Source organism: Phodopus roborovskii, unplaced genomic scaffold, assembly GCF_943737965.1.
Source record: "Phodopus roborovskii unplaced genomic scaffold, PHOROB, whole genome shotgun sequence".
NCBI lineage: Eukaryota > Metazoa > Chordata > Mammalia > Rodentia > Cricetidae > Phodopus > Phodopus roborovskii.
In genome coordinates, this window is record NW_026126480.1 from 51,605,137 (window position 1) to 51,626,311 (window position 21,175).

The following is a 21,175-nucleotide window of genomic DNA, read 5'->3' on the forward strand; positions in this document are numbered from 1 at the left end:
GCCCTCAGGGTGGGGGGCTGGGTAGACAGTTCCATCCAATGCTTCCATTGGCATCCATATTAAAAAAAAAAATCTGGCTGTGATGGGGTAACCCCGTGCTGGGGAGATGGAAACAGGAGGGCCCATGGGGCTCACTACTTACTGAGTAGGCTAGTCTACTTACTGAGTTCCAGACCAATAAGAACCCTGACTCAAAAAAAAGAACAAGTTTGGGAATGGAGAGCACTTGTTCTTCCTGAAATCAAGGTTCAGTCCCAGCACCCACATGGCAGCTCCCAACTGTCTGTACTTCCAGCCCCAGGGGATCTGACTCCTTTTATCTGTCCTTACAGGCAATGCACACATGTGGCATTGCGTACACACACAACACACACACACACAGGCAAAATACCTAAAATAAACAGATGAAAGAGGAGTATGATGGCTCACACCTATAATCTGAGCACTAGATAGGCTGGGGCAGAAGGGTTGCTATAAATTTAAAGCCAGACCAGGATGGGCCACTGAGTGAGGCCCTATTTCAAATCAACAAAGTGGAGTGTACACATTCTCCATCAATGAGGACCTCACCATGATCAGCCTTCAGGGTGGCTACAATTCAGAGGCAGCATCACCAGAGACCACGCAACTCTGGTAGGCCCTAAGTGTCACTTGTGGCAAATGTCATGCAGTATTTATTTTATCACAATTTAAACTTCAAGCAATTCCTGGAACTATGATGGCTGTCTTAATCTAGACAGACAATCCAATAACTGCCTCCAGCAGCTTAGCAGAGGGCAGATTTGCCATCTACTGGGAAGCACATCTTCCTCACAGCAGAGGTTGTTAGTAGAACATCAAACCCTGTGGGCAAGAATGTTCCAAACATGACCTACTTTTGACAATTTTTTTTCATTTTCCATCTTTTTTTTGTGAGTACATATATCTGCATGTGTGCAGTCACACACATGTTTACCCATGTGTGTCCTTCATCACTCTGTCACCTTATTCACTGAGTCAGGGGCTCTCACCAATAAGGCTCATCTCAGCAGCCGGTTTGCTCTGGGGATCTCCTACCTCTGCCTTCCTGTACTTACACAGGGTTCTAGGGAGCCTCGCATTTGTGTGGTGAATGCTTTAACCACTGAGCCACCTTCCTGGCCTTGATAGGATCTTAAAGAACATCAAGAGCCATGATACAGCACATGTGGTTCTCTCCCTCTCCCTATAGGTCCCAAGGGTTGTATTTAAGCTATCAGGCTTGGCAGCAAGTGCTTACCCACTGAGCCAATTCGCAGGCCCTCCCCCTCATTTTTGGGACAGTGTCTCTTCAGTGAACCCAGAGCTAGCCAACTAGCTAGGCTAACTGGCCAGCAAACTCCAGGGATCTGCCTGTTGTTTCCCCCAGCCCTTTGCAGATGTGTGCCCTGTGCCCGGCTTTTACTTGGGTGCTGGGGATTCAAGCTCACATCCTTACGCTTGCATGGCAAGCATGTTACCCACTGAGCCACCTTTCCAGTCCCTGGCATGAGATTTCTTTGAAAAGGTTTTGTCTCCCCAGGAACTCCCATCCCAAGTCTCTTTCTGCATGGCCAGGAAGAAAGCCCTATCCACACCTGACCCAAGAGAAAGCACACTGGAGCCTTCACAAGACACAAACCTTTTTGCTGGGAGAGGCAGCTCACAGTCTATCTGAATCCAAGGAGAAATGTGTGGGCATCTGCGATGATCAGTGAACACCTGTGAAGAGAAGACTGCGGTTCAGAATGTCTGTCTGTGCCAGACTCTTCAGGCAATACCCTCCTGCGAGACACTTTTAGAGAACCTTGGAGTCCCCAGCACAGGGTGCACATGGCATCAGCAGACAGGAAGACTGGCCTCTCAGTAATCAGAGGTCTCAGGCCACAGGAACCAGAGGACACAGCAGATTTAAAGACTTAATGTCCCCGCATCCAACCGGAGACTGCAGCCTCTGTGGCCAGCATGAGCCCTGCTCCATGTAAAGCTGAGATGTTTCATTTCTTGTCCACTCTAACTTATGAAGGTAGAAGGCAATGAAACTCTGTCACTGTTTACAAACAGTAACAGATGCCCGGCATGGCAGCACATGCCTGTGACCCCCACCTATGGCAGAAAGCCAGTCTAAACCACAGGAGAGCTTGTTTCAAAAAGCCAAAACAAAGGAGCACAGATGTGATCCCTGGGCTACATGAGACCCTAACACACACACACACACACACACACACACACACACACACACACACACACAGTCATGGCTCAGCAGATAAAACTGCTTGCTGCACAGGCCTGATGACTTGAGTTTGAGCCCAGAACCAATGTGCAAAGCCAGGTACGCAGTCAGTGAGAGGCAATACCGAGGTAGAGCCCACTCACTCACTCACTCACTCACTCACTCACTCACTCACACTCAACAGTCTGCCACCAAGCTATGTCCCCAGCCACACAGTCAGTGTTCTCAATTTCATTGCCATTAAAAACAACTGATTGAAAAATAAACTTGTACGATTTTTGGATCTAAGTAAGGCCTCTGTGCCCCACCTCAAACACATGAAACCACTGAAATGAAGGTGACCATTCTGACGGGGACTTGCTGACAACTTCTCAGGTGTTCCAACAAGAACACAAGGAAGACATAACAATAAAACACATACACTGGGTAGAACCCTGTGCGTCTGTATGTGTGTGGAGAAAGACGTGCCATGGCATGCTTATGAAAGGAAGATAACCTGAATCTCTCCTGGATCCCAGGGATTGAACTCAGATTGTCAGGCTCAGTGGCAAGCGCTGTTTACCCACTGAGCCTTCTTTAAAAAAAAAAAAAAAAAAACAAACACAAGAGTTTATATGGAAGCATACAACTTGGACCCAGCACTCAGGGAGCTGAGGCAGAAAAATGGAGAGTTTGAGGTTAACCAGGCTACAGAATGAGACCGGCCAAGAAACAAACAAGAGACAAGATGACCCATGGAAGAAGAAAGTGATTTTCAAACAATGGTATATATATATATATATATATATATATATATATATATATATATGTATACACACACACACACACACATATAACATATATATATTAGTAAAGGGTGTATATATCCTTTACTAATCAATAGGGGAAAAAAAGCAGCTGACCTGTTTAACAACAAAGACACAAGGCTTGGTTGCGGGGGTGGAGATGACACTTAAACCCAGAAGTTCAACAGAAAGACCTCATTTCAAAACAATGAACCAAGGAAGAGAAAGGCAGGGATGGAATACGAGCTTTGTGTGTTCAAGGCCCTGTACTTGATCCCAGAAATGGGGTGAGGGGAGAAGGGCTGGAAGAGAGTAAAGCGGGGGCTGGGAGGAGGGCTAGGGGTAGGAAGTACGGCTAAGGTATCCAGTTTCTTTCTTTTCTAAAAGACAGACTGGAGCAGCCCAGCATGGTAGTGTGTCCCACGGCCCATAATCCCAACACTCAAGAGGCAGAGGCAGGAGGATGGCTGCAAGTCTAAGGCCAGGATGATCTATATAGTGAGTTCCAGGCTAGTCAAAGTTATAAAGATCTGTCTCAAAAATATCCAAACTACCACCAAAAAGAGAGTGGGAGGGAGGGGCAGATGGAGGCAGGTATGGACAGACAGACAGACTCTAGCTTTTTCTGTTTGTTGCCCAGGCTGGCCAGAACTCCTTGGGCTCAAGGCCCTTCTGTCCCAGCATCCCCAGCCACTGGAACCACAGGCATGCCCATTCTCTGTATCTCTCTGAGAAGACCAGAATTGTTTGTGGTGATGGATGCACAACTCTGAATATACCAATAACCACTGAACCCTTTAAATGGGTGACCACATGTGGGGTAAACTACAGTTCAAAAAAGCAGACACACACACGCACACACACACACACACACACACACACACACACACACACACACAAAAGCTCAAACAAAAGACAAACTCACTGCAAACGCCAAGCACAGCTCGACCAGAGAGGACCCAGTCACAGGATGAAGGGATCCACCATCCTGAGCCCCTGAACCTCATGATACCTACAGCACGGCAAAGCAAAGGTAACAGGAAGGTAGCCAGGGCCAGGAGTAGTTGTGGAGAAGTGACCACCCATCACCAATGCCTACCAAGGCCTGCAAAGGCAGTGCACACAGAGAGAGTGCACTGCCACACCCAGGACAAAGAAAGGGGACACAAGGAGGTAAGGGCCTGATGATGCTGAGTTACACCAAGTGCTTTCCCAACTAACAGGCCAAAGATCTGAAGGGCCATTAACAGTCCCTGGAATTTACAAGGTGTTAGAGGTACCACTTCACAATGCCTCAATTAAAGGTCAGCTCTAGGGCTGGGGCTGGAGCTGGGTAGAGAAGTTGTCTCCCAAGGCCAGGGTTCAATGCCAACAGAGCGGAAGCGTCAGGGAAAAGGCTCTATGGGGGAAGGTGCTCTAGTGGAGGGTCCATTTCTAGTCCCTGGGGAGCTAACACTAGAATCAGTTCTTCAACCCCAGCTCTGTATTCTCCTATGTCTGAAGCTGCTTCCCCCTCCTTCAAATTTCTGCTGAAAACCTTCTCAGCCAAATAAAGGAGCAGTGTTGACTCAGGGCCTGAACTGGTGACTCACTCTAGGCAAGCCACGGGTCCTAAGGCGGGTGCTCAGATCCACAGTGGCCAGGCCCCCGGTGGACAGGAAGGCTGTTTGCACTGACGGTGGGGCCTACTGGATGGTGAGGACCTGCTGGACCCAGCTACTAACAAGGCCTAGGGCAGCCAGGTCAAACAACTAGGAAGGGCTGAAGCCTCACTTCACTGGGTACAAAATGGAATTCCTTCTCTCTGGCTGGAGGACCCCACCCCTCACACAGACCAAGAGAAACCAGAACAGACCAGGCCCAAGCACCTCTGCAGTAACTGGGCACACACCAAGGAGGAGGGGCAGCTGGATTCCAGGCTCCCTAACTCCAGGATGCAAGCTAGAAGCTTGGATTTCCACTGATCCCATTGCAAACTTCTCTCAAGTGTCCAGGCCAGTTCCCTGAAACTGGCCTCACAGCCCAGTCCAGAGGGCTGGACCCCAATCCTCCTAGGTTCTGAAACACTAGCTGCCCAGCCTGCCAACTTCCTATAAGTACTCATAATTTCACTGGGTTCTGGTATTCCAGGATCCTTGGGCCCAACAACTTCCCCCAGGCCCTCACCATTCCACTAGATTCTAGAACCAAAATCTCCCCACCCCCACCAGCTTCTTGCCCTCAGGTCCATTCCTTCCTTAGGTCCTGGTTGGTACTCTGACTACCTCAGACCCCTTGCCCTGGAAACCCACCCCTTCCTTTATGCCCAGGAATCCTAGAGCCAGCGTCCTGGCCCCGCCCCCTCAGAGCCCAGACCGATCAGCACCCTGGCTACTCCATGGACGGCCGGACAGCCCAGCACCGGAGTCCGAAACCCGCGATCCCCACCCCATACCTGGGGCCCCGATGCCCCCCATCCAGACCCTACAACCCGGGACTTCTAGCTTCCAATCCTGGCCCTGCACCCCGACCCCCAGATGCCAGCACCGCACCCCAGCCCCCGATTCTGGCTCCACGCCGGGACACCCTGATCTTGGTTTTGAACCCCAATCCTCGATCCTAGCTCTGCACCCCGGAGCCCCGAACCCCAATCCCATCCCCGAAACCAAAGCCACAGCGCGAACCCCTCGTCCTGGCCCTGAAACCTGGCTTCCAGATCCCAGCCCTACACCTTGAGGCCCCGATCACTGGATCCTGGCCCTGCAGCCCTGGGCCCCAGTCCCTGCCCCACACCCCGATTACCCCGGGTTCCCGGCCCCGACCCCAGTCCTGGCCCCACACCCCGACAACCTGTCCAGACCCTGCACCCTGACAACCCATCCCAACCCCCTTTCGCCCCTTCAGCTGCTCTCTCTAGGACGCCCATCCCCCGCTCACCGCGCCAGCCAGGTCCGCCAGGATCCCGCCGCGCCCCACCGCTCCCAGCGCCCGCTCACTTCCGGTTCCGCGGGGGCGGGGCTGCATCCGGGGCCACGAGAGACCCCGCCCCGTCCCAGGCAGGCCCCGCCCCATGTTGCTATCCTTGTTCCCAGATCCTGCAGGCAGGCCTCAGAGAGGCGCATGGGGCTCCAGTCAGCTGCTGGGAGCTGACTTAGAAACACCTGCCATCCCCTGTCCAACACATTCATCCTCCATCCACCTCTCAGCCATGCATCCATCCATCCACCACCGTGCAGTTCTCCAACCATGCACGCATCTGCACAGCATCATCCACTCACCTGTCAAACACCTACCATCCACCAATCTGTCCTTCTGCCCATCTACCCATCTAACCACTCCACTCATCTACCATCCATCTGTTAATCCATCCTTCCATCTATTCACACCTTAGTTAGGGTTCCTATTGATGTGACTTAGAAAAGCAAAAATAAACAAATAAAATACAAGAGAAACTTGGAGAGGAAGAAGGCTTATTTAACTCAAACTATAGTCCTTCACTGAGGGAAGTCAGGGCAGGAACTCAGGCAGGGCAGGAACTAAAGCAGGCTTCTTACTGGCCTGCTTAGTCTGCTTTCATATGCATCCCAGGACCACCTGCTCAGGAGTGGCACCCCCATACAGTGGGCTGGGTGCTTCCACATCAATCACTAACCAACATGCCCCCACAGACTTGCCGACAGTCAATCTGATAGAAGTGATTCATCAACCGAGGTTCCCTCTTCCCAGGTGACTTTAGTTTGTGTCAAGTGGACAAAAACAACCAGCATGCCACCTATACACCCACCTGTCAACCATCCATCTACCTGCCTGTCCATCCACTCATCCATCTGTCCTAATTGGCATTAACTGTCAACTTGACATATCATAGAATCACCTTTTTAAAAAGTCTCAAATGAGTACTTGTCTTACTCATGTTCTTCTGTTGACATGATTGCCTTAATTGACACAGGAGGGCTAGCCCACTGTGGCTGGCTCTGTCCCTAGGCAGGTGCTCCTGGGCTGTATAACAAAACTAGCTAATAAGGCTGGGCTGCTGGATCTCTATCATTTAGAGGCTAGTGTGATACAGGAACTGATTCCCCCCCATCCTCTCTCTCCCTCTCCCATCCTCTCTCCTTCAGAAGGAAGAGGAGTGAGGAGGTTAGGGATGTAATTCAGTGGTAGAGTGTATATACAAAGACCTGGTACCAACACTGGCACTACAAGGGAGAAAAAAAAAGCTAATCCGTCAAATTTGAGGGTACACCAGGGAGGAAAAAGAGATGTCAGGTGTCAGAGAATCCATTTGCATAGGTGTGCATACAGAGGTCAAAGGACAACTTCTGGCATTTTCCTCAGGATAGTCACCCACTGTTTTTGAGACAGGGTCTCTCCCTGGCCTTCAGATTGCCCATTAAGCTAAGTGAGCTGGCCAGCAAGCCCCAGGAATCCTTCTGCCTCTGTCTGGTGCTGGAATTATAGGTGTACACCACTACACCCACAATTTTCACCTTGGTCCTGAGGATCACACTCAGGTTCTTATGCCTGCATAGCAAACACTGACCAAAACAACTCCCCAGCATCTGGTATTTGGTTTTAAAATAAAAGCATGATCTCATACATTTTGTTAAATAAAAACTACAGGGCAGCATTTATACTAAATACCTGAACTGTGCCCAACAGGTGGGGCTAAAACTTAAACTAGACTCTCTCAAGCTAAGTTTCATGTTCCCAAGCTGAAAAACCAAGCTTTGTGGTGGGTGCCCGAATGCCTGTGTTGGGGTAGCTGAGACAGGAAGATGGCTTGAGCTTGGGCACCATGATGAGAACCCACTTCAAAACCAGATACTTATTCTCTTTTCTAAAAAGAAATAAATATAAAAGTAACAGCCAAATATAGGTCACTTCCAAGTCCTGTAAAGAACCCCTCTTGCTTTCATCGTCACAAAGGAGCAGCTCAGACTCAGGTGTGCAGCTCAGTTAGATGGTTCAGTGAGCAAAGGTGCCTGAAAATGCCCAGGAGGACTCACATGCTAGTAAAATAAGTGGTTTGAAGTGTGTCCTGGTTTCTTCTCTGACTGGGGTGCAGCACCTCAAAACTACCACCAAACAGGCAAACAACAGCCTTTTCCTACTCTGCCCCAAAGAACTTTCCTCGTGACAGAGTGAAGTGTCCCTGTGTTCTAGACTCACAAAACAAAGCCAATTAAGATTTGTCAGCTAGTTCTTAAATTGCCCCTTTTTATAATTCCTAAAAGCCTGAGGTCAAAAGAACTAGTGAAGTGTCTTCTGGACTTGACAGAATTGCTGTACTTACAAGGTCACAACAGCTGTGGTTGCCTGAACAAGTTAAGCCAGTCAGCATTCCAGAATGGAGTAGGGACAGGCTCCCATCATCAAATAAGGAGCTATCAGCAGTCCATGGCTGCTAGAGGCAGGAGACTTTTCTTTGTCAGTGTGGTACCTGGTAGGTCAAAGAAGACCACACCCATCAGTCCACCCAACCAGCCATGCATCCACCTATGCGGCCAACAGTTCATCTCTTTACCTCTCCGGTGTTGGGATTCCCAGTATGCACCACCATTCAGCTTGTGTGAGTGCTGGGGATTGAACTCCAGCCTTCCAGCATGCCCTGTAATCACCACTGGCAGAGGATCTCCCAGCCACATTGACCTTACTTGACTCAATAATGAATAGTAAGAATTTCAACTTTTCAAAGGAGAAGTGGAAGCAATGCAGATTTGCAGGTCTGCATCTGTCTGCCTTTGGGGCACAGCCCCAGCGAAACCAGATTCCAGGAAGGAATCAGGAGTTCTGGAATGCAGGAGAACAAGGAAAGGCAGTGCACAGAAGTTTCTGAGCCTCTGAAGGAGTCAGCACTGAAGATACCTGGCCTTTAGTCTAGTGCCACTGATGTCAGCGCCTGGACCAATTGTCCTCTGAAGGTGTTAAACCAGGCTTGGCGGAGCAGGTCTGTGACTCTAGCCTTAGAGGCAGGAAGATGACAGTTCTAGGCTAGTGGGCAAAATAGCCAGTCCTGATTCAAAAAACCAAAACACGGGCTTGTGGTAATTAATATTTTGTTTGTGATCTAACAAATAAAGCTTGCCTGAAGATCAGAGTGCAGAACTAGCCACACTAGTTAGCCATAGATGCCAGGCAGTGGTGGCACACACCTTTAATCCCAGCACACAGGAGGCAGAGGCAAGTGGATCTCTGTGTCAAGGCCACCCTGGGCTACATGAGATTGATCCAATCTAAAAAAAAAGAAACAGCCAGGCAGGGGTAGCTCACACCTTTAATACCAGTACTAGGGAGGTGGAGACAGGAGTGATATGGGTGGGCAGAGAGGAATATGAGGCAGGAACAGAAGCTCATGGCATTCAGTCTGAAGATTCCTAGGGACAAGACTGCCCCTTTGGTCTGAGGACTCAGTAGAAGTAAAGAGTCTCTCTAGTGAGCTGGGCAGTGATGGTACACTCCTTTAATCCCAGCAATTGGAGGCAGAGGCAGGAGGATCTGTGAGTTTGAAGCCAGCCTGGTCTACAGAGTGAGTACCAGGACAGGTCCCAAAGCTACAGAGAAACCCTGTCTCAAACAAACAAACAAACAAACAAGGAAAACCCTTGCTGGAGAGATGGCTCAGTGATTAAGAATATTAACTAGTCTTCCAAAGGTCCTGAGTTCAATTCCCAGAAACCACAAAGATGGCTCACACCATCTATAATGTGATCTGGTGCTCTTATGGTCTGCAGGGACACATGCAAATAGAACACTGTATACCTAAATTCTGGGCCAGTTGGGTTTACATAGATGTCTCAAAAACAAACAAAACAAAAATATTGTGGAATACTATTTTAAGATGTGTTATATCTATTTATGCTATGGAATATTTAATGATGCAAAGATGTGTTGCATTCCTTTCTAAGAATTTATTTTTATTTTTTGTGCACTGATGCTCTGCCTGCATGTATGTCTGTGTGAGAAGTCAGATCCCCTGGAATTGGTTACAGCAAATACTTTTAAGCCCAGCACTCAGGAGGCAGAGGCAGAGGCAGAAAGATCTGAGTTTGAGGCCAGCCTGGTCTAAAGAATGAGTACTAGGAGAGCCAGAGAGTATAGAGAGACATTCTCAAAAAAAAAAAAAAAAAAAAAAAAACTGGGGCGGGGATCCAAACCCACAATTAACTTGAAAGTATATGCTGGGAAACAGGCTAAGAAAGCTGTGGGTAGTTTCACCCCAGCATTGCCTGTATTTTTTGTTTACTCCTGTATGTTTGGATGTGGTGCATGTGTGCTGGTGCCCTCAGAGGCCAGTTGAGGGTGTCGGATCCCTCAAGCTGGAGTTACAGATGGTTGTAAGCTTTCTGACATGGGTGCTGGGAACCAAATTTGGGTCCTGTTCACCACTAAGCCTGCTCTCCAGCCCCTAGAAAAGATATTTTCTATCTTTGTGTGGTCTTTTTCTGTTCTCTATGGCATATGCCAGACCTCCTGGGCTCTTAAGATTGCAGGGAGCCCTGTGTCCCATCAATGTATACTAACGTATCTGGCTAGGTCCATACTTTTGCCCACTGAATCTCCTCAGTTCTATTTATTTAATTTTTGAGGCAGTTTCTATTGTGGCTCAGGCTAGCCATAAGCCTGCAATTCCTCTCAGCTTCCCTGGTCCTGGGATTACAGGTGGCTCAAAAGGTGGTTCAGTAATGGAAGGGGTCACAGGTGTGGCACCATCAGAATTAGACCAGGGATGCTTGCTGTCCCCATTCTCAACAAGAGTGATACAGAGCAAGGCAGCACCAAGCAGTGTTCTTGGAAAGGAAATTGCTATGATGGCTAGTTTTATTTCTCAAACATTTCTTAACTATCACTGCCAATAAAACCAAGGAGCCCAGAAACCTTTTTTAAAGCGAGAATGTTTTGCCTGCATGCAAGTCTGTGTATTATTTTATGTATCTTGCTGGAGGGGGAGGCATCAGAATCCCTGGAACTAGAGTTGGATGGTTGTGGGCTACCATGTGGGTGCTGGATATTGAACCCAGGTCCTCTGGAAGAGAAGTAAATGCTCAATTGCTGAGGTACCTCTCCAGATGGTGTTACCTGGGGGTTCTGAAGCGGTTATAAAGCTTTGAGATACCCAAGCCCCAGGAAATCTACCGGTCTCCATCTCCCTAGTGCTGGGATTACACACAAACACACCACCACGGTCTGCTTTTTATGTGGAGTCTGGGAACCTAAAGTCAGGTCCATGTGCTAGCAAGGCAAGCACTTTATCCACTATGCCATCTCCCTGGCCCCTACAGTCGCCTCTACTAATAAGGTTTTGTAAGCCCGTGGCACAGGTCAGCAGAAGGTTGTAAACACAAGTGCAGCTGTGCTGGGGAGTGGCAGGAAGATCCTAATCTACACTGTGTAGACAAGCCCCAGGAAGGAAGTTTGTCTTGAAGGGACACAACTTTCAGAAGAAAAAAAAATCAGGTGGGCAACGGCCGTAGAATGAGGTGAATCTGGTGGGGAATGGCTCTGAGGCTGCCTGGTGTGGCCACCGTGAGGCTAGCCCCTCATTACTGCCACCCCTTCTTCTCAGGTATCCACTTCTAGCCCTAAGCACCTTGCAGGGATGGGCAGCTCTAACTGCCTAAAGCCTCTGGGCCTGTCCTTTCCCTCTCTCCCTTTGTCCCTTGGGCCGAAGCTATCAGTCAAGTCTCCTCAGCCAGAAGGGACAAATCCCCACTGACAACACAGAGGGGCAGGAGGACAGAGCCATATCAGAAAGGTAGCAGAGCTGAGGGCTAGTGGAGGAGCAGCCCACAATGGCATGTTTGTGCCTTGGCTACCAAATGGGGCCCTAGACGGAGGGCCCCTCCAGTCTTAGATGGCTTAAGGGACCCCTCTCCTGCCTCACTCTGAAGCCTCCACCCCTGTCCTGGGGTTCCCCAGACCATTCCAGCCCTGTGCCATCTCCCATTCTCCATCTTCAGAAGAGCATAAGGCAGTCGACGCTTGCTCACCGCATTAACTGGCAGTGGAAAATGCTGGGGACTTTATTGAAAAAAGCAATAAATAACACTGTGATAAAAACAGTTCAGAAGGTGACTGCACAGACTTTGTTATGTAATCGGAAGGATCACAACGATTAACAGAAAAACAGAACAACCAATTGTCCGGATGAATTAAAAGCAGAAAGCAAATATAAAAGCCTCTCCCACATCAGCTACACAATAAATATGCACATGTCTGCCTGTGCCCTGTGGCTTAACTCACCAGAGTCAGTCAGGAGGCTGACAAGACAGCTATGAGTGTACACCTAGGTCCACTCTTAAGACATTTACAAATAAATGTAAAAAGACAGTTTACACAAGAAAAATAAGGCCTTTATTGGAGTTGCAGGCTGCCCACTCTGCTGAGGTGTCTTGCTTTCACCTGCTCTGCCCCAGTCAGAAAATGAGCACCTGCCCGGTGATTGGTCCTTGAAGAGTGGAGGAAGGCAGCTGCAAGGCTTTATCAGCTGCTCAGTCCGCTGGTGATGAGCCACCCTGCCCCTGTAGAGTGTTGCTCCCAGCTCAAGGCCCTGCTCAGCCTCTGAAGATAACCAACCCATGTCCAGAGCAGGGCCAGGGATATGGCCAGGGGTAAGGGCTGTTCACAGAGTCCTGACCGTCTGTCCCAAGCCTAATGGAAGCTGAGATTTCATGTTGAAAAAGTACAGTTAAGGTCAGTCATTAAAACACGACAGAAAGACATCTGGAAATAAAGTCCGCTTGTTTCATAGTGATTGTTGCAGAGCTGGGTAGAAGAGAACACACATGGCTTGTATCATAATGACTTTACAAACGTAGCAAAATCCTTTCCTCTGTCGGGTTCATCATTAAAAAAATTAAACAGGAATAATTACAGTGAATGCATAATTTACAAAAGCCCTATATTTGCTCAGATTTACACATAAGCATTACAGTACATTCATTTAAAAGACTAAAATTAGGTATAAGAACATGAATTGACTCAAAAGGATATTTATAGCCTGGATATACATGAAAGAGTAAGTAACTATATAAATGAAGTGTAAGTTTACATAAATATAAGAAACAGTCAATTCTAAAATATTTCCTCTATGGTATTTGTGATTTTTCCCCCCACAAGTTTAAAAACTCTGTAATAAAATATCTTGGGTCCATATAGCAAGTGTTGCCAGATGGGGCTCCACTGAGCTCTGCACCGTCTCTGCCGTGGCGTCGTCATCTGTAGAAGTAGTGCGGGTAAACTGGAAGCAAGCACAGATACTTCCTCTCAGCACACAAAGCCCACACAGGGCCACCCCATAGACACCTGTCACTTATGCTCAGTCCCCAAGCATAAGTTTCATGATACTAACTAAAAACAGAAGCCAACGACAACCGCAAAACTAGTCTCAGATCCCAGTAGGATACCATTCCTGAAAAGAGGGGGCTCAGGAGCAGAGAGAAATGAGGGAGACCTGGGCCTAGGAGGTGCCCACCCTTAAGAGTGGCTCTGGAACACTGAACACAGGTGGCCACCACTACAGCTGAGCTCAGCGATGCCACTGTGTGGCTCAACAGCAGCTCTCTAGACCAAGCCACAGCATCACGCCATCAGCCACCTGATGACTAAACAGCACAGTAGATGCCACACATGGCGTGCTACATTTGAGCAGCTGAAAGAGTCACATCAGTGTAGAGGACTGTTCTCTCCCCTACCCGCTCCATGACTTCAGCTGACACCTAGCTAGAGAGATAGTTCAACAGTTAAGAAACTGACTGCTCCTGCAGAGGAACTGAGTTCTGTTCCCAACACCCACATCAAGCTGCTCACAACTGTCTCTAAATCCAGCTCTAGGGGATCTGATATCCTCTTTTGGACTCTAATGGCACCTGTAGCATTCACACATGCATAGACAGGGAGGGAGGGAGGGAGGGAGGGAGGGTCTCACTTTCTGTGGCCACTGTTTACCACAGCACCTGTGTAGTGCCAAGTGCCAGGAGCTGTATTCTTTCAGTTCCCAAACAACTGAGGTTGGCTCTCACGGTCCAAAGCTGCCAAAGCCAGGTGGACATGAAGTGTCCCTCCTGCGCTGAACTGGGGACATCTGGGAGCAGTGACTTCTACTCACCAGCAGGAGGCTCTAGCAGGAGTAAGTCCTGACTGTGGCAGAGTCCAGCCTCTGTGCTCCGGACACACTCCCTGTTTCCATAGCCATGGGAAGAAGCGTGCAAACACAGCATGCAGTTAGTGTTAAACATCACACGAGGGGACAAAAAGACATTCCACATCTGACAAGACTTCCCAAATGATAGATAGGAGGATAGTCTGCTGTGGGGAAGGGTCAGTCAAGAACACCAAGGTGGTGGTCCAGAGGCTCCCCTCTGAGGGCCCAGGAACTGGCAGCTAACTCAGAAACAGCAATGGGCAAGCAACACAAACACAACATCAGTTGTCCATGTACATGAGTGACAACTATGAAAGAGACTGCCATATTTCTTGAGACTATACCACAGATCTTCTGCCAAAATACCACACCTCCAAGAACCCAGAGGTGAACTCAGTCCCAAGAAACTCCTAAGGCAAAGGGCTCATGGAAAGAGAAGGGTGACCAAGACAGTGGCTTCTCTTAGGAAAAGAATGCCCAGACTAAGTTTCCATCAGAAACCATAGAAACTGAGCTGCTAGTTGTTATTTAACAAATAGCCAGCATGGCTTAAGGTGGGCTGTGCACAGAGTGGAGGCTAAGTGCTCAGAGCCGCACCCTCGGAGCCACCGGGATGCTTGCCATGTGCCCTGCATCTATCTCACCTCTCCTCCCTCAGCAGACCTCAGCACAGCTGGTGGCCAGTAGATGCCTTCTCACACGTGAGAGGAGAGAAAACCAGGTCCACACCCTAGACTGCTACACCTCTATCCAGGCTGCTTTTTCTCTAAGCTCCCATTCTTCAAGCATTAGTGCTTGACCAAGAAGTACGGTTTAGAACAAGGACAACCTGTATGTGCTCATTTAGCCGGAGCTAGGCTGGCACACTGGCTCTTATGAAGTTGCGGTGAGTAGAAAAGACTGGACCTTCCCCTGTAAGCACAATACTGAACCATGGCCAAACCAGCCAGAGTTTTCTACCTTGTGTACTTTCCAGGAGTCCAGCTCAGTGAAGCTTTGCTCATCCCTGTCTCTGGTTTGTGCAATGAGGACAAGAATTCCAGCAGACCAGCAGCTAACCCACCACCTGCATCAGCAGAGGTTCAGCCCCGCCTGACAGGGCTCAGGTTTGGCTGCTTCAACTATGTAATTATTGATTACCAAAACTTCCTCAGGAACACATGGCACAGCCTGAGGACTTGCTCAAGGTCATGTGCCCTCTAGCAGCAAAGTCCTAGGCAGAAGCTTTGGGTCCACTCTGTCAGCTGTGTCTGCCATTTCTGACTGGAACATTTAAAGTACATCTACCTAGTTCTAGACCTTTTTCCCTGTCCTATAACAGGGGCATATGTGGCTAACAAATAGCAGAAAGAGATGGAAACTGCACTATTTACAATTTTACTTGGGACAGATGTTGTGGCTTATGTCTCTAATTCCAGCATTCAAGAAGCTGAGGCAGACCGCTTACTGTGAATCTGAAGATGGCCTATGCTACTGCAGTAAGACCCTGTCTCAGGAGCAGGCTCTGTGGTCAGGGCTTTGGCACTGTGACACACAGCAAGTGCACCTGTGCTGCCTGGTGAGTCTGATCTCACAGTATGGGCTCTACCCTGTCCCCAAAACAGACAGTAGTAAGCCTTATGGAAAACAGTTAAAGATTCAATCAAATGAGGATTTTCTTAGTTCCTATTACTTTGGTTAATCTTGAGCAACCAACATCAGGGTTAACCGAACAATAAATACACCTGAGCATGCAGCCTCACTCCAATATCCCAGGTGCAGACAGTGCTCAGACTCCCTACACATGGTCGTTGTAGGGCCCACCACATACCATCCATTTGAACCTTCTTTGGCTGCATAGAGGGAGATGACATAGAGGTGACCCGGAAGTTGGCAGGCAATGTCTCTGCAGAGCCAGAGGCCAGGCCTCGGATGTCCTTTGGTCTGAACTTCTTCCTCCATGAAGGTGCTCTCCTGAAGCTTTTGTCATCGTCCTGGCAAACCAAGGAGACAAGTGCCAACTGACAGTAAAAGTGGCACCCAGCCAGGTCTGTGCTCTTCAGATGTTGTTGTACTCTGGCTTGTGTGAGGCTAACCTTCCTGTGACAGCACAACTGCCTGCCTAGTCCATATCTACAGCAGAAAAGGACTGTAGAGACACTCCTCTGGCCACAGTTGGAGAACTGATGCCAGTCCTGGGCTGTGGCCCTTCTTGTGCCTCACATGTCATTCAAAAACCACCTCACAAGTAGGATGTCCAGACTAGGACCCAGTCAACAAGCCCTCTTCAGAGACAGCTTCTGTTCTCTTTATCAAACTAGAATTCTGTTCAAGGCCCAACGACAACAATCCTTACATGTGATTCGTGAGTTTTGAAAGGGAAGAAATAACAGTTTTGAACAACATAATTCTCAGATACATCTTTCCCCAAGACACAGAGACTCTAGGCTGGGACAGAACGACCAATGCTTCCCAGAACACAAGATACAGACACTGCTTCTGGGCTTCATCCAGTTTTATGACTTGACAACCATTTGTGAGATATCAAAACCAACAGTAAGCTGCCTAGGCATATTCGGTACACTTGGCAAAGGCATGATGCTGCAAGTTCAAGGCTACCTTGAGCTACACAGTAAGAGCCTTTCTTAAAACAAACAAAACCCTCTAAGTTTTAATAAAACCATTCTTGCTGGATGGTGATGATGTACATCTTTAATCCCAACACTCAGGAGGCAGAGGTAGGTGAATCCCTATGAATCTGAGTGCAGCAAAGGCTACCCAGAAAAAAAAACTATCTTGAGAAACGGATCCATTCTTTTCTGGGATGAGCATGCCCAATGGTAGACAGTGTCAATGTAGTCAACATGCTTATGCTTAGCTCTCTTAACACTAGCATGCGCACGCGCGCATGCGTGTGTGTGTGTGCGCGCACACACACACTCCTTAAGTAGCTTTTCCACATGGTTCTAATTATGTATGATGGAACAGGGCCCACTGAACACAAATGTGGGCCAGGCTGGGTTGGTGGTAGATTTCCAGCCCAAACTAAATGGAGAACAAGAATAGGCTGATTACTCACCTCATCAAACCTCCGATCAGTCCCTGTAACCAAAAGGTTGTTGAACTCTCTTTCCAAGACAGCTCGAGCCTGCAACAGTGAAAGAGCCAACAAAGGCTTCATTAATCACTAGGAAGGACAGTGGCATAGTCCACTGCTGGGGACACCCTGTCCCACAATTGCATCTAATGGGTGGACTTGAGGGGAAAGCCATAGTAAGTGCTATGCAGATGGCTAGGAGTGTGGGCTGTAGTTGGTGTTCTGTAGAGGAATGGAAATTCCACATTTTCAAATATGCCCAGGAAGCTAAGAGAATTACATAAAACAATTACCACAGAAGCAAAATTAATAAAACTTAAAGTGGCATGCTTAAAAATAAAAACATGAGCCAGGAAGTGGTGGTGCACACCTTTGATCCCAGCACTTGGGAAGCAGAGGCAGGTGGATCTCTTTGAGTTCGAGGATAGTGTGGTCTACAGAATGAGTTCCAGGACAGCCAAGAATGTTACACAGACAAACCATCTCAAAAAAACAAACAAACAACAACAACAATAACAAAAACCCCAACAACCCCCAAAAGTATTAAAAAGTAAGCACATGTATGACCCTCACTCTTAAAAATATACACTGGAACAGAGGTTCTCCTTATTTTATTCTAAGTCCCTCAGGCTTGAAACACAGAACACAAAGATGAGAGTATAAGGCTAAGCCTCTATTGACTTTGGACATTCTCTCATTAACAAACTATAAAGCGCCTTCACTATCCATCCAATGTTAAGCTTTCCCTGAACTCAAGGGGACAAGTGAGCATGTGTAATCACAACTTCTGGAACACTGTGACAGGGTACAGGCCTGACAGCTCTGTGGTCACCTGTGTATTCTGCGTTGGAATCTGTAACAACAGTGCCAGGGCGCTGAAATCAAAAGTCTCATCCAAGGCTAGAAGCGCTCCGTGAACACCACTCTCTATTAGATTGTTGGCATACTCTTTAAGGCCAATCGACAGGATCCAGCGAATCACCCGGTCATTGCTCCAAACAAGTACATCTGCAAGAGAATAAAGTGTATGATAGCCTCAGAAATGCTCTGCTCACAACACCCTGCAGCACTGGAGAAAGGCTCTTGCTACAAATCCTGACCTTGTGCTCCTGAAACAGATCCAAGACCCAGGGGCCAGCATCACAGATAGCACAGCCCTCACATAGGAATCCTATCCACACCACTCTAAGAACTCACCAGAACTGTACCAGGGAATCCAGGAGAAAGACAGACAGAACTCACTGCACTTCCAGGAACAGAATAGAATGACAGTCTACAAACTCAAGGATCAAAGGAGATTCTACCTATCACAGACAGAGCCATCTCCATAGAGATGTTAGACATCCCCACCTCTCTCCTCCACAAGGAACGTACAATGACCTAGGGAACTGGGGCAGTGCTGAGGAGGCTCCCACCACCCATCCAGCCTTAGTCTTCTAGGGTGTATTCTGTGTAGATACATATCTTGCATTCAAACTTTTGTTCAGGTTAAACATTTTTTCATTTAATTCATGATGTGTCTTAGGGTTACTATTGTTGTGATGAAACACCATGACCATAGCAACTTAGTGAGGACAGGGTTTATTTGGTTTATGCTTCCACATCACTGTTCATCACTGAAGGAAGTCAGGACAGGAACTCAAGCAGGGCAGGAACCCGGAGGCAGGAGCTGATGCAGAGGCCATGGAGGAGTGATGCTTACTGGCTTGCTTGCCTATAAAACCCTGTACTACCATAATGGGTTGGGCCCTCCCACATCAATCCTAATTGAGAAAATGCCCTTCAGGCTTAATTACAGCTAGATCTTATGAAACATTTTTCTCAATTGAGGCTCCCTCTTCTCCAATGACTCTAGATTGTATCAAGTTAACATAAAATGCTAGCCAGCACATGACACAAATATCTTCAATGTCTTTCCCATTTTATTTAAGATACATTATTAAGAGACATGGTCTCACTATGGAGCTTTAACTGGCCTTGAACTAACATGGTCCTTATGCTTTAGCTTCCTGAATGTGTGTGTGTGGGGGGGGGGGGGTCACAAACATGTATCACCAAGCCCTGTACTCAAAAACAGATGAACTGAAAGACATTCTCCAAGGGCTGACTGAGGGCAGCCTTGGGGCCTCCTGCCTTTCCTCTGGGATTAAGACCCTTGACTACTCCACAGCCCTGCATTTCAGACTTATCCCAGTGAGTATGCATCAGACTCAGCTCTGTTCTGTATTTTTAAGTGTCAACACAGGACACCATATGACCAAAGGACATCTCTTAATGTCATAGAAAAAACACCAGCACTGCAGATTGTGTATAGGCAAACTCTTGATCATTCCTTTTCCTCCATTCTCATGTTAGGTCCAGTGCCTTCCCTAAAGCCTTCCAAAAATGCTCTTGATGCTGCCTAACAGATGCTCTACCCATTGGGGCTGGAATACTGGCTGCAGAAGCTAGCACCACTGCCCAGGCAGGGAGCTCACCTCTTGTCTCATTCTGACTCTCTTCTCTTTTTCTTTCCAGTTCTTTTCGGTCATAATTCAACCTTCTCAGGCACATAATTCCACACTGGAAACTGTTTCTGTTTACAGAGACAAAAAAAAAAAAAAAAAAAAAAAAAAAAAAAAAAAGAGTTTATGTGGAGCCAACAACAGGGCAAGCCTTGGAGCACAGAGAGGGTGTAGCAAGTGCCCACTCACCTGTGGAAGCTGTCGACCATCTTCAGTTGCCCTCGTAGGTCTTTCTTGGTCAGGTGGTCCAGCATCCGGGCATCTACAAGGCACTCCATGAAGTAGCTGCGGTACTGCGGCAGGCCCAGGCTGGGCAGCCACTCGTTGCCAATCCACTCGTGGTTCATGTCCCCATATGCTAGCGTCTGCTTTTATAAGTGGGTCATGTTAGTTATGGACTTTGCATCTATGAAGACTGAACTAATGACAATACAATACTAGTCTTGGTAATGTCTAGGTGATTGATCTCCAATCCCCATCGTTTAAACTTTAGTGAGACTGCATACAAAAGGAGTCATTAGAAATCTATGACTCACTGCTGAGTTAACCTATCTAACAACCCACAAGGAAATCACAGCTAACTGTAGAGCCTCTTCTGAAACAGCTGTTAACGCAGCAATGAAGAATGACCACGACTCATGAACAAGTTTGAAGAATGGGTTCAATGGGTTTTGATTCATTAAAATTCTTCCTGGTTGTTCTGACTTTGGTTTTTAACACTTTTTTTCTTAATTGAAATCTTTATGTTAAAAAAAAAAAATCAGCAAAAGTTGATTAGAGAAAAAATTTTTTAAAGAGACAAATGGGATTAAATGAAGAAAAAGAAATATACAATTATAAAGAAGACTTAAACAATCCTTCCAAACAAAAACAGAAAGGGGGTAATGTGTTTAAAAAAAAAAAAAAAACTACAGGAAAAGCAGCTTTTCCTTGAAAAGACTCAGCACAGTGAAGACTAAAGCAGCAGAATCAATCAACTTGACCTACTTATGTTTTCTAGAATTCTCCACCTGATACTAGAACACTTCCCTTCTTTTCCTTGAGAGGGCACTACCATACTCCAAAGACAAGATGCAGAGCCTCACACTCCATCCCACCAGCCCATGTGGTCCTAGGAAGCCACCATCCTGAAGCATGGAACATGGATCAACTTTCTAGGCTGAAGTGATCCTCCTGCTCAGCCTCCTAAGTAGTGAGCAGCAGATACACAGCCCCAAAACCTCCTTCAGAATGTGCTTGGCTTGATGTGGTACTGAGACTGAACCTGGCCTCATACACACTAAGCACAGCTCCACCACGGAGCAACACCCCAGCTCAAGGTGCTTAGAAGTTAAGTCACACAGTATTTTCTACCCCAGAAAAAAAAATGAATTAGAATCTGTAATTCCAGTACTTACAAGGCAGGAGGACTGTTACAAGTTGGAGGTCAGCCTGAGCTATAAGGAAAGACCCAGTTGT

General features: G+C 47.6%; 1 protein-coding gene and 1 long non-coding RNA gene across 2 annotated transcripts in view; both read right to left on the reverse strand.

Annotated features, from left to right (window-relative positions):
• Window positions 1-1,640: 1,640 nt before the first annotated feature.
• Window positions 1,641-6,031, reverse strand: LOC127228594 (uncharacterized). Its single transcript, XR_007835037.1, has 2 exons — window positions 5,932-6,031; window positions 1,641-1,719 (listed from the first exon to the last, which is right to left on the reverse strand). It is a non-coding gene; the product is annotated as an uncharacterized LOC127228594 (long non-coding RNA).
• Window positions 6,032-11,971: 5,940 nt separating this feature from the next.
• Ppfia1 (PTPRF interacting protein alpha 1) overlaps window positions 11,972-21,175 on the reverse strand; it is a 76,949-nt gene continuing 67,745 nt past the window's right edge. The window contains exons 25-31 of the mRNA XM_051193485.1: window positions 19,907-20,082; window positions 19,691-19,788; window positions 18,046-18,221; window positions 17,196-17,264; window positions 15,944-16,110; window positions 14,102-14,168; window positions 11,972-13,234 (exon numbers count right to left, since the gene is read on the reverse strand). Of these exons, the coding sequence (XP_051049442.1) occupies window positions 14,114-14,168; window positions 15,944-16,110; window positions 17,196-17,264; window positions 18,046-18,221; window positions 19,691-19,788; window positions 19,907-20,082 (741 nt within the window). The 3' untranslated portion in view covers window positions 11,972-13,234; window positions 14,102-14,113. The remainder of the gene's footprint in view (window positions 13,235-14,101; window positions 14,169-15,943; window positions 16,111-17,195; window positions 17,265-18,045; window positions 18,222-19,690; window positions 19,789-19,906; window positions 20,083-21,175) is intronic.